We start from the raw sequence: 17,010 nt of genomic DNA, 5'->3' as shown, positions 1-17,010 counted from the left end.
AAAAAAGAGTTGAATTTATATCATTACACATTTCACCTAATGATATACATTTCAACTAAATTAACGATATATATTTAATCTATGGCGCCGAAAGATCAATGGAACTATCATCATTTTCAACCTTCACACAAGGACCAGGACCAACAGGACCAACCCTCTCACCGGGATCAAGATTTTCAATAATGTACAATTCTTCATCATCTTCTACCACCTCTTGACCCGCTGCCCGACTTAGCTCATTATAATCTATCATCCGGCTGGCATATCTATCAGGCCAGCGGTCTGCATCCTCTCGATGGTGTTGTCTCCATAGGTTGCAAGTAGGAGGAATTGGACAATCATCCTTCAATTTCAATGCCATAAAATGGTTGTCATTCACATATGCTAGACACATCAACGGATAGATACTTGGCGACGGCGGTGGACCACATAGAGGGAAATAGGTTGCCGAGAGCCCTAACCCAATGGACAACACAATAACCGCTTGATTGAATTTCTGTGCGATGAGGAAACCCATATCCGGCATTGTCATCCATTTATCCCGTGGTGCATTGCCAATACCGGCGTAGGATAGAGCGTCTAAGACCTCTTTATACCGCCTATCATCATTAATCATCCTCCGATAGCGGGCATTTTCATTACCGATAAGCTCTTTGTAAAGGTTGTACCGAACTAATGTGTGATCATCAACAGTCAAGTTACGTAGGACCGCAGCTGCTCAGAACCCACAATGGCCATCACCGGGTACATCTGTAACCTTTTCAATAAAGTCATGCATCAAAATTGGGATTTGATCTTTGTGTGGTATGTCGACATTAACGGGTGTTGGCATCTTCGGATTTTTTGGAGTTGGCTTAGGAGGAGTAGGAGACATGTTGCTTTTCTGTGCACTCTTTCTACTCGTCCCTGTTGATTTTGTCTGTGAACCCTGTGTCTCTTACTCCTGGAAGTCAACACGCTAGTGATTGTGGGCTATTAAGTCAGTTGATAAGGACAATGCATGATATATGCAAAATCTGAGGTTCAAACCCCCATACACCACAAAAAAAAATATATTATCATTATTTTCGACTAAAATTTATCAAATATCAAAGCTATTAAGTATTTTCTAATTAAATTTAATATTCGGCACGAAAATTAATTTTTTGTTTATTTTAATAGTTAATTATAATCGAATCTTTTATTTTTATTTTTTGAACAAGTTAAAATGGGATATATATTAACAACCAAATAGTAGTTCCTCCAACATAAGACGTATAAAAAACACTACATAAAATTTACAAAATTACAAGCCAAACAAAGGCGGCATCAACCAATGCCCAAACAAAGTTTATAATCGAACCCTTGATTCTCAACTTATGCAAGTGAGGAGTGTTCCCTTGCTCCTTCTTTGTCAGTGGGGATGGTGTCTTGTTTTTCTAAATAGACTATTTGACAACAATTTATTTTTTTTATTGATTAGGGTATCTAACTATTGGTTGATATATGGATAGAGAAAATCAATTGCACTTTGATAAAAAAGAAAATCAGTTTCAAGAATTCTCTCATATTCATTTGTCAAAAAAATGTTCTCATATTCATCAATATCATTTGCAAAATCAAATCCACACAAGACTATCATCCCATGCGAGTCAATTTTTTCTTGGTGAACTTTATTGGTAAAAATTAATTCACCGTTGTTGGATTTCGATTTAAAAATTATACAGAAAGAAATTACTAGGTGAGTCATGACCAGGTCGCTTTCTTTAAGACGTTTCGCGGCACTACCCTAATTTGTGCAAGGTAGACAATCAACCACGCCGTCTCCAGGATAAAACAGCCCAGATCACTGTTACGAGTATATACTGCACAGTATATAGTCGCTCGAGAATTACACCTCAAAATATGGTTCAATCGTTTGATCGAAGCCACTCGATACGGTACGTAACCGCTCTATTCGAAACCGATGGGACAGAAAGGAGTAGAAGAAGAAGAACGATTTGTTAAAATAGAAGGGAGAAGAGAGAAAATCGCACAGGAAGCATCAACTGTGAGATTTTGGTGTGAAGAATGAGTGGGACGAGCTCTCCTTTTATAGGCAGAGTTAGTAACAAAAAAACGGGTTACTTGGGGATTAAGTCTGCTTAATCCTTAAGCAAACGCGTTTTGTTTCTTAACTGGAAATATCCGGAAGTTTCTGGATCGGGTCGGATTGTAACACATCAATTTGTTACGCGTATAATGAAAAATTAATTAATTAATTAATTTAACATTTTCAAGTGACAAAAAAATATATATCAATGTTTACTTTGTAAGCGTGATATATATATTTTGTAAGCGTTCACCCATTCACAAAAATGGGTACCCCAAGGGCACACCCTTGGAGGTCACCCTACCCTTATATAAACACTTACTAGTTGGGGTGACTCTCCAATGTGGGACATTTTTACGTCACATACCCACACACTAGTTTCTCATAGTGTTTTCTTTCTTTCCAATTTTTCTCACTAGAATTAACTAGTGTTCCAACAATCCCCCACTTGACTTCAAAATGGTTTCAAGAAATAACGTAAAACGTTTCCATAAGATTTGCTAATATACAAAGGTGTTGCCAACAACTTGAACCTTTGCATAGTGGAAGGTATTCTGATTTAACAAGAGTTGCTTATAGCATTGAACTCTATCTCAGACATAGAATCCACACACAGACCTTTTCATAGGTGTATTCTAAAAGCCCGTGCGTTTTAAGGCCCTGCACGTGTATCCCAGTTTTAACGAATGCTCTAGGAATTCTGCCTCAAAATTCCATAGGACTGGCCTAAGTTCCACATTCGTATAGGTGAGTCTATCAAAGGTACTCCTGTAGCTGTGTACCCCACTCAACATAGAGTATAGATCTCATTAAGAGTTACTATTACCTCATCCTTCTTTCGCTGCAGGATCATGCTTTCTATATTCTTTCTCTCATAGCATGTTCTACCACTTCGTGACTTGTTTTTACCCATTGAACCTAACTCTTGGGATCTCCAGTCATATAGGTCGGGTTACCATCATTCAGTGGGCTATAGACATTAGTCCCATCCTACTGGATGTTTCTCGGACTTTCTCTCTATTAAGTCCTTTCGTCAAAGGATCAGCTAAGTTTTCATTCGTACGTACAAAATCAACTCTAACCGCTCCATTAGAGATACACTCTCTAATCGTGCTGTGTTTTCGCCTTATCTGTCATCTCTTACCATTGTAATAACGATTCTTAATCTTTGCAATAGCCGCGGTACTATCGCAATGAATTAACACAGCTGGTAACGGTTTCTCCCATAAAGGGATTTCAGCTAGCAAGGATCTTAGCCAACTTGCTTCTTCACTAGCAGTAGCTAGTGCTATCATCACAGATTCCATTGTGGACTGAGCCAGAATAGTCTGCTTCTTAGACTTCCAAGAAACAGCTCCTCCAGCTATGCTAAATATATAGCCGCTGGTCGCTTTGGAATCATCCGACAAGGTGTTCCAATCTGCATCACCGTACCCTTCAAGTACAGTAGGGTATTTTTGATAATGCAGTCCTAATGTCATAGTCCCTTTCAGGTATCTCATGACTCTCTCAATAGCATGCCAATGTTCCTTGCTTGGCCTACTTGTAAATCTGCATAAGAGTCCCACAACATAGGCAATGTCGGGTCTAGTACAATCAGTGGCATATCTGAGACTGCCAATGATGCTCGCATATTCAGTTTGTCTAACACCATCTCCAGTGTTCTTAAAAAGTTTTACACTTGGATCATAGTGTGTGCTTGCAGGTTTACAGTCAATGTAGTTGTATTTCCTTAATATCTTCTCAACGTAATGAGACTGATCCAAGGAAATTCCTTTATCTGATCTAGTGATCTTGATGCCAAGGATTACATCAGCTTCTCCTAGGTCCTTCATATCAAAGTTGTTACTCAACAGTGATTTCACAGAATTTATGGCATGAATGGTTGACCCAAATATGAGTAGGTCGTCTACATATAGACATATGATAGTGCAAATGTTTTTATCATACTTGTAGTAGATACATTTGTCACTTTCATTCACTTTGAACTCATTCGTAATCATTAAGTTGTCAAACTTTTCATGCCATTGCTTAGGGGCTTGTTTTAGACCATACAGAGATTTGTCTAACTTACAGACTTTGCTTTCCTGTCCATGGACTACAAAACCTTCAGGTTGTTCCATATAGATTTCTTCTTCCAACTCACCATTCAAAAAAGCAGTTTTCACATCCATTTGGTGTACAATCAAGTTATAAACAGCAGCCAAGGAAATTAGTACCCTTATGGATGTGATTTGAGTAACTGGTGAGTAGGTATCGAAAAAATCTATATTTTCTCTTTGTCTGAAACCTTTGGCTACAAGGCGTGCCTTGTATTTATCAACAGTTCCATCAGGTTTCAGTTTCCTTTTCAGAATCCATTTACAACCTATTGGTTTGCAGCCTGGAGGTAGTTCAGTCAAGTGCCAAGTTTCGTTCGATTGTAGAGAATCTATTTCATCATTTATGGCTTCTTGCCATAAGTCAGCATCCAAGGAAGATAAAGCTTCCTTAAGATTTGATGGATCCACTTCTAATGTATTGACCACATATTCAGGTACATACTCTTTAGCAGTTCTTGCTCTCTTACTTCTTCGAAGTTCTGTTACATCAGTTATGATGTTCTTATCACTATCCTTAATCACCGGAGTGTGATCAGGTGTAGTGTTCATATTTGCGCCCCCACTATTACCCCCACTATCTCTTGATAGAAAGGGAAATTTCGTTTCATAGACATCGGCGTCATTTGATTCTATGATCACTTTAACCTTTAGGTCATAAAACCTATATGCTTTACTGTTCAAGGCATACCCAATGAATACACATTCATAGGTTCTACTTGCTAGTTTGACTCTCTTGGGATTAGGAATCCTTACATAGGCTAGACAACCCCATGTTCGAATGTAAGACAAATTTGGTTGTCTTTTCTTCAAAATTTCATAAGGAGAAATTTTGTTCTTAGTTTTAGGTACTCTATTTAGCACGTAGCTAACAGTTAATAAAATTTCCCCCCACCAATGAGGTGCTGCACCAGAATTAAGCATGATGGCAACTACTAACTCGGTAAAGGTTCTATTTTTTCTTTCCGCTTTACCGTTCATCTCAGGAGAGTAAGGTGCAGTTGTTTCATGAATGATTCCGTGCTCTTTATAATACTCATTGGATGTGTGTGATAAATATTCAGTGCCTCTGTCACTACGATAGCGCTTGATTCTTTTATTGAATTGAGTTTCAATTTCTTTGACAAAAATTTTAAACATATCAAGCGCATCACTTTTGTTTTTCATTAAATACACATAAGTGTAATCAGAGCAATCATCGATAAAAGTTATAAAGTATCTTTGCCCGTTTCTAGTCAAGTTACCATCAAGTTCGCATATATCAGAATGTACTAATTCAAATGGTTCGGTTTCTCTTATTACAGATTTATGAGATCCTTTTGTTATTTTTGCTTGACTACAAAACTGACATTTTTCAAATTCATTCAAAGATAATTTAGGAATTAAACCGAGATTGTTCATATTAGAAATGATTCGTTTATTAACGTGACAGAGTCGTGCATGCCAAATATTAAAATCACACAACATATAAGCAGAAGGAGAAATTTTATTCATAAGATTCAACTTAAACATACCATCAGTAGCATACCCTTTCCCAACAAAAACCCCATCCTTAGTAATAGAGTACATATCACATGCTATGATTTGTTCAAAACCAGCCTTATTCAATAAAAAACCAGAAACTAAATTCTTCCTAATTCTAGGAGTGTGCATCACATCCTTCAATATGAGAGTCTTCCAGGAAGTGAATTTCAGCTCCACATCTCCGGTTCCAGCAACTTCAGTGGTGTGAGAATCTCCCAACAGCACCTTCTGATCTTCAGCAGCAGTGTATGTCTTGAACATAGCACGTTCATAACAGACATGGCGAGAGGCACCTGTGTCTATCCACCAACCATCAGATCCACCCACCATGTTGATTTCAGTTATCATTGCCATATACGGCTGCTCCTCATTTGTTGTCAAGTGAGCCTGAGCTTGAGCCAGTCTAGTGGATGGGTTTCTACACTTTCGTGCCATATGACCTGGTTGTCCGCAATTGTAGCAATTAAACGGTTGAGCAGGGTCATTCTTTGATGGTTGAGCTCTTGGGACCTTTTGAGGGTTCCCATTCTTATTCCGATTGGAACTCTTATTTGCAGGACGGTTCTGATTCTTGAATTGTTTGCCAGCAGGCTTCAGAACAGCACCCACAGATTTCTTTTTAGTGTTGTTGTTCGAGACAACAAACACCTCTTCATTCAGTTCTTGTTTTCTTGCCTCTTCTTCAATACGAAGTCGAGTAATCAGACTTTCAAGAGAAAACTCCTTAGTCTTATGCCTAAGGGCGTTCTTGAAGTCCTTCCAAGCAGGGGGTAGTTTATCAATTATCACAGCAATCTGAAACTGCTCAGGTAATTGAATCCCTTCAATAAAAATCTCATGAGCAATATTCTGAAGCTCATGTGATTGTTCTTCGATAGATTTCTCGTCGTTCATCTTATAGTTCAGGTACCGGCTCACAACAAATTTCTTTGAGCCAGCCTCTTCAGTATTATATTTATTCTGAAGAGCATCCCAAACATCCTTAGCTGTCTTATAAATAAGATGCAGATCATATAGATGATCCGTAAGACAGTTCAATATGTAATTCTTGCACAGGTAATCATCGTCTTGCCAGAGGAGTATTTCCTTTTCAGCATGTTTCACCTTTTCAGCATGTTCGGGATTACGCCTTTCCAACTCAGCATTTCTAGCAGAAACAGAAGCATCTGTGCCCGCTGCTGTCTTACCGTTATTAGTCGTTTCCATAGGAACCGACATCGATGGTATCACATGTATGTTGTTCTTCAAGACGTGGGCAACCTTTTTAGTAGTTAGAAAAAACATCATCTTTGTTTGCCAACGCTTGAAGTTACTACCGTGAAACTTAAACGGTTTGTTGAAATCGATAGCTGTTCCAGATACAGTAATTTCGTTGTTGGTACTCATGTTTTCAGAAACGTCTTAAAATTGTTGGATTTCGATTTAAAAATTATACCGAACGAAATTACTGGGTGAGTCACGACCAGGTCACTTTCTTTAAGACGTTTCGCGGCACTACCCTAATTTGTGCAAGGTAGACAATCAACCACGCCGTCTCCAGGATAAAACAGCCCAGATCACTGTTACGAGTATATACTGCACAATATATAGTCGCTCGAGAATTACACCTCAAAATATGGTTCAATCGTTTGATCGAAGCCACTCGATACAGTACGTAACCGCTCTATTCGAAACCGATGGGACAGAATGGAGTAGAAGAAGAAGAACGATTTGTTAAAATCGAAGGGAGAAGAGAGAAAATCGCACAGGAAGCATCAACTGTGAGATTTTGGTGTGAAGAATGAGTGGGGCGAGCTGTCCTTTTATAGGCAGAGTTAGTAACAAAAAAACGGGTTACTTGGGGATTAAGTCTGCTTAATCCTTAAGCAAACGCGTTTTGTTTCTTAACTGGAAATATCCGGAAGTTTCTGGATCGGGTCGGATTGTAACACATCAATTTGTTACGCCTACGCTTTCGTACCCCAAGGGCACACCCTTGGAGGTCACCCTACCCTTATATAAACACTTACTAGTTGGGGTGACTCTCCAATGTGGGACATTTTTAAGTCACATACCCACACACTAGTTTCTCGTAGTGTTTTCTTTCTTTCCAATTTTTCTCACTAGAATTAACTAGTGTTCCAACAACCGTAATTGTCAATTACTACCTCCGTCCCTTATTATAGGACCCTTTCAGAAAAAACACGGGTTTTAAGAAAGTTGATTATTGTGTTAAATTTGTTGGCAAATGATAATTTTTTCCATGTTTGCCCTTCTAATAATTGAAATCACAACTCATTATTTTCTTATATTAATTACATACTACTACTTGATTAATGCACCAAATTAATTTATCATTGTACCCATAAAAGAAAAGGAACGTGAATGAACCTCTTGGGTTGAATGTAGACCAGTTGGAAAAGCCATGGCACAGAAAAATTGGAACATGAATAAACATTCACTTTCTTTTCTTTTTTCACAAAAATTTGCAATCGCTCATTTTTTCCTAAAATTTAAATTTTTAAGGCACTAAACTTAAAAATTTTAGGAATTATTTTGCAAATTTCTGGCGCCATTATTTTTAAGAACAATGAGCATGAAACAACCCTTCACGAAAAATTATAGGAAGCCATGGAAACCCCTCTTAACATAGATTTAAACATCCTTTTTAATCCTTGTGATCACGATTATAACATAAATCAGTTACCACTCTTAACATATTTTTGAACAAAAGAGGTGCATGAATGGGAGTTACCACTGTTTTTATTATGAGACGTGAATAAAGGCAGCTTCAAAGAATGTTGAAGAATGGTGCATGAATGAGAGTTACTAGTCTATTGTTTTCCCACATAAATTTATTGTTGTTCTTTTATCAAAGGAAAAAATAATTTATTGCTTTACAAAAAAATATGTAGAGTAAATAGGGGTAATTTTGTAAAGAAATGATTAATGTACTTGAAAAAATCAAAAGGGTCTTATAAAAAGAGACAAATTTTTTTTCTAAAAGGGTCCTATAATAAGGGACGGAGGTAGTATTATTTTTTGAAAAGGGGCCATAATGTCAATTATTGGTAAATCAATTTTGTCGAATTAATTCTCTTGACTCTTCCTCATTATATATATTCTTGACTTTCTTATCTTTTTTCTCACTATTTATCTGATTCTCCTCACATCTTACCCAATATTTATTTATTTCTCAATTTTGCTACCTCCATACACCATTAGAAAAATGAAATCCACAACACAAACATCATTGTTCATTTTCTTCTTGTGCATCATATTTTATGCTCCTCTTCCAGCAATATCAGTCAGCTTGTATGAATCTTTATGCAATGAGTACAGCAACCCTAGCAGCAATATCAAATTATGCTTGAATATATTGAAAACTGACCCAGAAATCACCTCAGCCACAAATTACCATGACCTCTCCTTGTATATCTTGGAGATGGTTCAAAATGACGCAGCAGCGGTTCAACTTGATCTTTTTGAAATGAGAAAACTTTTTCCCACTGATCCAGCTCTTAACAGTTGTGTTAATGAATTCTATGAAACAACTATTAATGAATTACAAAAGGCATTGCGTTTGTTGCCAACTGATCCTCAAACTGCAAGAGATAGTGCAATAGCTGCTGGTTTTGGAGCTAATAATTGTGAGAAAGCTTTTGAAAAACCAGAGGAAAAGAATGTTCGTGCTGCAATCCATCTTCGAAACAATGAGATGTTTTTTCTAAGTGTAATTGCATCTTTATCTATAATTCATCTTATGTAGTGGAGGCTTATGAAATCAACCATTGACAATTGTCAGCCTAATAATTTAGGATTTTCGATGTAAGCAAATAAAGTAGTCACTAGTATGATACCCGTACCAAGCACGTGGATTTAACGCATTTATAAAATATTATTAAAATTAAAAACTAATTTGCACAAAAAAAAAAAAAACTTCTCACACAAAAGTAATGAGTATTAAAGTTATTTGAGAAATAAATAAGCATAAATTTAAATTAAACTTAGTATTCACTATAAAGTTTTTTTTACGAAAAAGTATAAATTATAAATCTAAACAATAGTGTGTAGTTTTTGTAGAAAAAAAAATATATAGTTGTATTAAAATATTTGATTTTACAAATAATATAAAGTTTATATGTAGTTTTGTTTCAAGGGATGGAGGTTTGAGTAGCTTAGCCGATATGAGTTTAGAGATAAGAAGTTGAAGATTATGGGTTTAAACTCTGACGAATGAGTAAATATTAATCTAACAACTAATTATTAATATATGTCATTAAAAAAAGTAGAAAGTAAATATGAAGTTTTGTTCAGGGGAGGGGGTGTTGGGGTTTATGGTAACTCAGCCTGCTTGGGTTAAGAGATTAAAAGTTGGAGTCATGTCTTGAGTTCAAACTCGAACGAATGAGTAAATATTAACCTAACAACTAATTACCAACATTTGACATTCCAATATAACATAGATTTAACACCATTCTTCAACAACTTCATGATTTTCATTCAATTAAGCGAAAAACTCAAAATCACCAACTTACCATAACCAAACATAGATTTTCATGCAACAACAACATGTTTTCATCACTTTTTACATATTCAAAATAACCATAATAAAAGGAGCACGAAATTCAACTTAATTCAATAACAATTTTATGAATATGCAAGAACACATATAATCCAAAACCACACAATTTCTCATCAATTTTAGATGGTGAAAATAACTTTCCCTCTTACCGTTTTATCCAATTAAGCTAGCCTCCTAAACTTCAATCTACCCCTTCACTTTAGTCCTCCAAGCTTTCTCTTCTTTTTCCCTATAAATTTTCTTCCTCTTATTTATCTTCTCACTTACTCTATTTTCTCTCCTCTCTTTGTAAAACTTACCAAATGATTTCTTAACCCTGAAATGTGACTACTACTACTCTTATATATCCACACCATTTGAGCTTGGTTCACTTAACTTTGACTGAGCTTAGTTCACTTAACTTTTACTGATAAAAATTACACTACTCATTCTACTACACTTAAATCTCTTTTTAATATTTACTTCTAATCTATTAATTTCTAAAAGTTCTACTATGCTCTTTAAATAAGCCTCCACTTCTAAATTACTAAAATACCCTCACTCTCAAATTACGAAAATACCCTTAATTTCTCTATCTCTAATAAAACCAACTATTCCAACAATTCAAACACATCAAACAAATTAATAAATAATAAATAGGCTTATTTGATCCAATGGTCCCTCAAATAATTTCAAGTTTTCATTTTGGTCCCACAATTAATAAAACGTACGTTTTGGTCCTTCAAATTTTTCTCCGTTTGCCAAATAAATCCCAACGGTTAACTTTAACCCAAATGATGTCTATAGTGGACCAACCTTAAGAGTGGTCCACCATAGATTCTGTTTATTTTTTTAATATAAACCGTTTGATCTTTTTTATTAAAGGAAGACTATTAGATCATGCATGTCCACTGTATCTCACAATATATCCCATTCTTCATCTTCTTCCTCTCCCTCATTCATCAGCTTCATTAAAAAAAAATCCAGAAAAAAATTTGATTTTTTTTCCCAATCTATCTCAATCTCGATCTACTCTCTCCCCCCTCAAACCCCCCTTTTCCTTAACTCTCATGCTCTCTCTTCTTCATCGGATACCATTCCCCCATCTATCATCTTCATTACATTCTCCTCCTTCTCTTTGACTTTTGCCTTCTCAATCAAAAAATCGATCCCAACTTCAATTAATCAAAATCCAAACAAAGTATAAGGTTATGAGGAAATGTGAAACGGAGATGAGAAACGGAAACGTGACGGCGGCGGAAGAAGAAACTCCGACGCGGTGGTGGAAGAGATCGAAAACGAGAAAGAGAAACAAAATCGTGTACCTTCGTCGGAGGTGGAAGACGATCTGGTTGTACCACGCTCAATCAAGGAGGACAATGTTTGTATCCGAATTTCGCAGCAGGAGTATGAGTTAAGGATTGAACCCATTTATTTTCTTGAACTACTATTTAGATTGGCTGAAATGAGTGAATGATTGATAAAGCTGATGAATATTTAATGAAATGATGAAGGATATTCAAAACACATGAATTTGAGATTTACTTTTCTAATTTTTTTGATTTTCTGAAATGATGAAGCTGATGAATGTTTGTATCCGAACGTGGAAGATGAAATGATGAAGCTGATTAATGTTGAAAAAATTGATACTTCATTTTCTTTCTATCCTTCTTCTTTTACTGATACTTATCATTATCCATTTTTTTAGTTTTCTTTTATTAATATATTTTCTAGCTATGACATATTTCAGTATGGGAAATTTTGCATTGTTGCAGGTATTACATGAGTTACAGATTTGAAGTATGAGAAAAAGAAGATTTGCAGATTTGTGTTCTTAGAAAATCATATTTGTGTTTTGTAACCTGTAACAGCACGTTTGTGAATTGTTGTGTTTCAATTCTGGATTTTTTTTTTTTTTTTTAAGTAATTGAATCCAATTAATATTTCAGTGAATGGTGAAGGATTCGATAATTTTTTTTTTCCTGGGCTTGTTTGTACAAGTTTTTTTGTGTTTTATATGAACATAATGTTGAAGATGATGAAGATCAAGAGGTTATAAAAAGTAGACATAATGATGAGAAGAAGAAATTGAAGTTGGGTTTTGGATTAGGAAGAAGAAGAAAGATGGAAGTTCTAGGTTTTGGATTGTGAAGAAGAAGAAGAAGATGAAGGTTGGAAGTTCAGTTTTGGATATGAAGAAGAAAGGGGTAAATCAGTAATTACCCATGTAAAATCTAACGGTCCCTTTTATGATAAATAGATCGAATGGATAAAATTACAAAATTTAATAAGGTCTACCATGGACCTCTTTTAAGGTTGGTCCACTATAGATATTTGGAGTTATAGTTAACAGTTGGGATTTATTTGGCAAACGGCTGAAAAGTTGAGGGACTCAAAGGTACTTTTTATTACTTATGGGACCAAAATGAAAACATGAAATAAGTTAAGCGACCAAGTGATCTAATAAACCTAATAAATAATTAAAATAACAATATCCTAAAAAAGACCATGATGTTATAGGTAGACCGGAAAAGTTTCTTTATTTCATCTTCTATATCATTTAACTCCTTTATTTGATAGTTTAAAATTAAACACATTCAACCAATCTTTTCGTGTATAAAATTCATTTTGATCCATACTTTAGATTCTCCGATTCTTCAAATTCAAAGGGTCAAAAGTCAAACCCCATTTGCTTGTGACTATTATTTTTACTTCAATGGCCACTAGTGAAGTAATCTTAGCTTTTGCAGCTTGAAACGTAATTTTCACCAAACTAAAGAAAATAGTATGAATTCTATGAAGAACAACAATAAACATGTCCAGAATCTAAGAACTGCAAGCAAAAGGCACGTAAGAGAGCACTACGAGTATTGACGTTCTATCAAATATACATCTATATTGGATACCCAACCAAAACCAAAGAGCCACAACAAAAGGACAAGGGAGATACAAGTGACTGCAGGTTCCTAACTGTAGACAAACACAATACACAAACTGAAACCACAACACAACCCCACATTCGAAGATTATCATTTGTAGGCAATTTAAGGAGCATATCACGCCTTAAAACAAAAGAATATGAGACCAATGCAAGACATCCAAATAATAGAAGCCAAAATAATAGAAGCCCAAGGTGAGAAGGATAAGGGTGCGAAAAATTAAAATCTTGTTTTGCAAATATCATATTGTCGGATGAATGCATCCAAAAAAGCTTGTTAGCAAGTTGAAAAAATGGCAGAGTCATCTTTTGAGTTGTATAGACCACTTCTGGTTGACTAGAAAGCTTATAGGGGAGGTTCCAATGGCATGCTTCAATCACATATCAAGCATTTCCACGAAAGGGGCAATGAGCCAATTATCTCGCCAAAGATGAATGCACTAACCAACACCAATCAACCAAATAGAATTATCGATGGTTTTATCAATATAAAATGAATATGTTAAATACTTTCATAATATTGATTAATTTTTTAGTAAATAAATTAATTATAAAATATATAAAAATTCATATTCCCAAACCTAAAATAATTAATAGTAATAAAATCAATACTATCAATTGAATTATAATAAGAATTTTGCTCTCCACCCAGCACAAATCACTCGCACCCTGCAGCCATTCCATTTTTACCCCTGCGCAAGTTAAGTCACGCTGCGCACCTTAACATGCGCAAGTTGTGATTTATGCGTGACTTAACATGCGTTGCGCAAGTTAACTTGCGCAGCGTTAGTTAAGTCATTTATCAGCAACACAGAAACACATTTCCCTCAAAGAATGATTGGAAAAAACAGGGAGAAAAGAGGTTTCCAACTCTGCTGGTTGTATGCACAGACTGTGCGTGAGTTAACTCACGTAGTGCTTAATGTGTACGCAAGTTAACTCACGCAGTGTTTAACACTTGCGTTACTTAAGTTGCGCAACGCATGTTAACTAACGCATACATTTACACTTGCGTTAGTTAACATGCGCAAGGGTAAATATGGAACGGCTGCAGGGTGGGAGCAAAACGTGCTGGGTGGAGAGCAAAATTCTTATAATAATAAGTTTGAGGCCAAGATAAAGTTCAGGCCCAATGCGGATGTCTGTCTTAGAGTGCAATTGGGCCGGCCTTGTGAAAACTTAACCTAAACCCTAATCCATCTTGTGATAAACTCATTATAAATGTTAATATCCACTCACTTTTACAATTTCAAGGTGCAACGCCGTTTCCCAACATTTTCATCTCTCATTCTCTCCTCTCTCTCTATGACCTTATTATCTTGCATTTGCAGAGATCCATTAAGTTAGTCTTTCACTATATATCTATCTATCTATTAGTCATAATTTCATATTTATGATCATCTAACACACAAAAAACTTGAATGATCGAATATATTACCATGATATATTATGGAGGGGTGTGGTTATCATGCATAAGCCATAACTTATGCACCATGCATAAGCCTGCATTAGTCCAGCCCATTATGCAACTAGCCCAACAGAATTACTTCCTACACCTCAAAGAAAGACAGGTGAAGAAAGCAAACAAACCAAAACAGAGCATCACGAGCGTTTTCTCTCCATTTCCAACTTCAACCACCGCCGGTAACAAACTTTCACCACCGGAAACCGTCTTCGTGACCGTCGTTCAACATCATCACCGCCGCATTGTCATCGGCATCATCTTCATCTTCCGCCGCCGCAAGCATCTTCCACCAGTTATTTGTGTCTCTTTCTTCGAATCTATACGGCAATCCTATAACCCTTTCTTCTCTAATTCCACTCTTCATACTAATTTTCTTTCTATCCTAATCTTCAACTTCTTCATTCAATAATAGGATCTAATCCATTCCATCATGAAGCGTATCTGGACATTGCAAACCTTAGGTCACACACTTTCTCTTTTACTTCTTAATTTATCTGAAATCGCTAACTATATCGTTTTTTTAATGAAATTATTTGTGTTTCTATTTGCAGAGCATGAAAATGTTGCAACCAACGATGCTTTGGATTCCGAGGTTTTCAAATTTTCTGTTTTCGCAAATTTCTAATCTATGCACTCTATGTGTTTGCTATTTGACTGAGCTGAAACCTGAGATGATATTCATGTCAATTTCTTAATGCTACTTGTTGTTGAATTCGGAGATTTTGGGTTAAGAAATTTGCTAACAGGTTAATTAAGAAATTTGTGTGGCCTTGGAGCATTTAGAGTTAGCTTTAGTGTATGTTTTATAAATGGAAGTGGAGCATTTAGATCTATGTAGTGAAACACAGAACTCTTCATGAACGTGCATGCTTAAACTTTTACCCATCTATTTGTGTCTCTATTATAGTCATCACAGTTATTGTTTAATTATTTATTAGTAACATTTTATCATATTAGGGAAAAAATTGTCTATGTGTGCCTTTGTGGCAACCAGTTTTAACATGTGTAAGTAGATGTGTTAGTCTTGCCTTTCTCTTAATTTCACTTCAGATTTTTGTTATTGCACTCTTGATTTTCAATGTCTACATCTAGGGTCTAGTTTCCTAAATAAGAGCCTTTTAGTTTTGTTTCTTAGGTCCTTTGGTAACGTTTACTTACCAAAAAGATATGGTAGAACATCAATCTTAGTAAGTGAATAATATTAGTTTTGTTTCTTACCACATTGTACGGTATACCAGAGATATTGAAATAAGCTTGCGTTGGCTTCACGTCATGTTGGCAACATACAAAAGCTTTAGTGTATGTATTGTATGTGTGTGTGAATTATTTTGAATATAACAAAAAATTCATTATTGTTATTTTTGTTAGGAAAAAACAAACAAGAGCCAGAAATATAAGTGAAAATAAGACGTAATATGGACATAGGATTTAGAAGCCATACACCACAATGCACTTTGTTAGAACTTTGTTAAACTTTAAAAACTATGCAAAAACAATTGTGCCGTGGAAATGGTTTTGGTCAGTTGTACTCCAAAACCATTAGATGTATTTAATGGTTTTCTTTGATCATGCAGGTGAAAAAACTAAAGAGCTAGAGCCATTGTCATCATTCAGTTTTGGGCTAACACAAATGGAGGAGGATGAAAGGAATGACACAGCTTCATCATCTGATGGTAGTAAAAATAAGGAGCAGAAAACAAGAAAGTCTAAGGGTAAAGAAAAGAAGCATCAAAAAAAGAAACAACAAAATGTTGCACAAGATTCTGATGAAGGAAGTTCAGATGATGAAAATTATGGGAAGAATGGCAAGGCTGCAAAAACTATGAATTTGAGAATTGGAATATGTTCATCAATATTAAGCGACTCAAGCAATTGCAAAAGAAACTATGTGGAGAAGGCACCAACTTCATACTATGAAGAATTGATTCAAAAGCTAGCACGTTAATGTTTTTTTTTTATTGAATTTCTGGATTTCTAGATTAGTGTTAAGTTTTTTGTTAATGTTTGTATCAAGTTTATGAATTTCTGGATTTGTATCAAGTTTATGGTGAAACAAACTTAGGGGTATGGAATACTGAAACCATAAGTATGGTTTAATGGTTTTGATATTTAGGTGTGTCTTTTAATAGTATCTATCATATTATACTGTTCATCTTATTTAATTTTTAGCCCAATAATGTTCAATTTAATTTAATTTAATTTTACTAATATTAGGGGTATGGAATACTGAAACCATAAGTACGGTTAAATGGTTTTGATAGTGTTCTATGTGAAACCAGAATAACTGCCTAATGGTTTTAAATGAAATTATTAATTTGTTTTAAACAATTTATCTTCTAGAAAAAGAAAACATACTTTTGCTTTATTTTA

General features: G+C 35.3%; 1 protein-coding gene and 2 long non-coding RNA genes across 3 annotated transcripts; 2 read left to right on the top strand and 1 right to left on the bottom strand.

Moving 5' to 3' along the window:
* Nucleotides 1-79: 79 nt before the first annotated feature.
* On the bottom strand, nt 80-7,461 carry LOC146914614 (uncharacterized). The gene is made up of 5 exons (XM_085721095.1): nt 5,596-7,461; nt 4,362-4,818; nt 3,783-3,980; nt 3,333-3,506; nt 80-714 (listed from the first exon to the last, which is right to left on the bottom strand). The coding sequence occupies exons 1-5, from the start codon at nt 7,078-7,080 to the stop codon at nt 80-82; spliced, it is 2,949 nt and encodes a 982-aa protein (XP_085577221.1). The 5' UTR covers nt 7,081-7,461.
* A 3,683-nt stretch (nt 7,462-11,144) lies between these two features.
* On the top strand, nt 11,145-12,551 carry LOC146914613 (uncharacterized). The gene is made up of 2 exons (XR_015014318.1): nt 11,145-11,650; nt 12,013-12,551. It is a non-coding gene; the product is annotated as an uncharacterized LOC146914613 (long non-coding RNA).
* Nucleotides 12,552-15,189: 2,638 nt separating this feature from the next.
* LOC146914612 (uncharacterized) lies at nt 15,190-16,802 on the top strand. The gene is made up of 2 exons (XR_015016844.1): nt 15,190-15,232; nt 16,215-16,802. It is a non-coding gene; the product is annotated as an uncharacterized LOC146914612 (long non-coding RNA).
* Nucleotides 16,803-17,010: the final 208 nt, after the last annotated feature.

Source organism: Medicago sativa, chromosome 6 (assembly GCF_051527215.1).
Source record: "Medicago sativa cultivar Bolivia chromosome 6, Bolivia_mono, whole genome shotgun sequence".
Classification (NCBI taxonomy): domain Eukaryota; kingdom Viridiplantae; phylum Streptophyta; class Magnoliopsida; order Fabales; family Fabaceae; genus Medicago; species Medicago sativa.
This window is presented reverse-complemented; position numbering and strand designations above follow the sequence as displayed.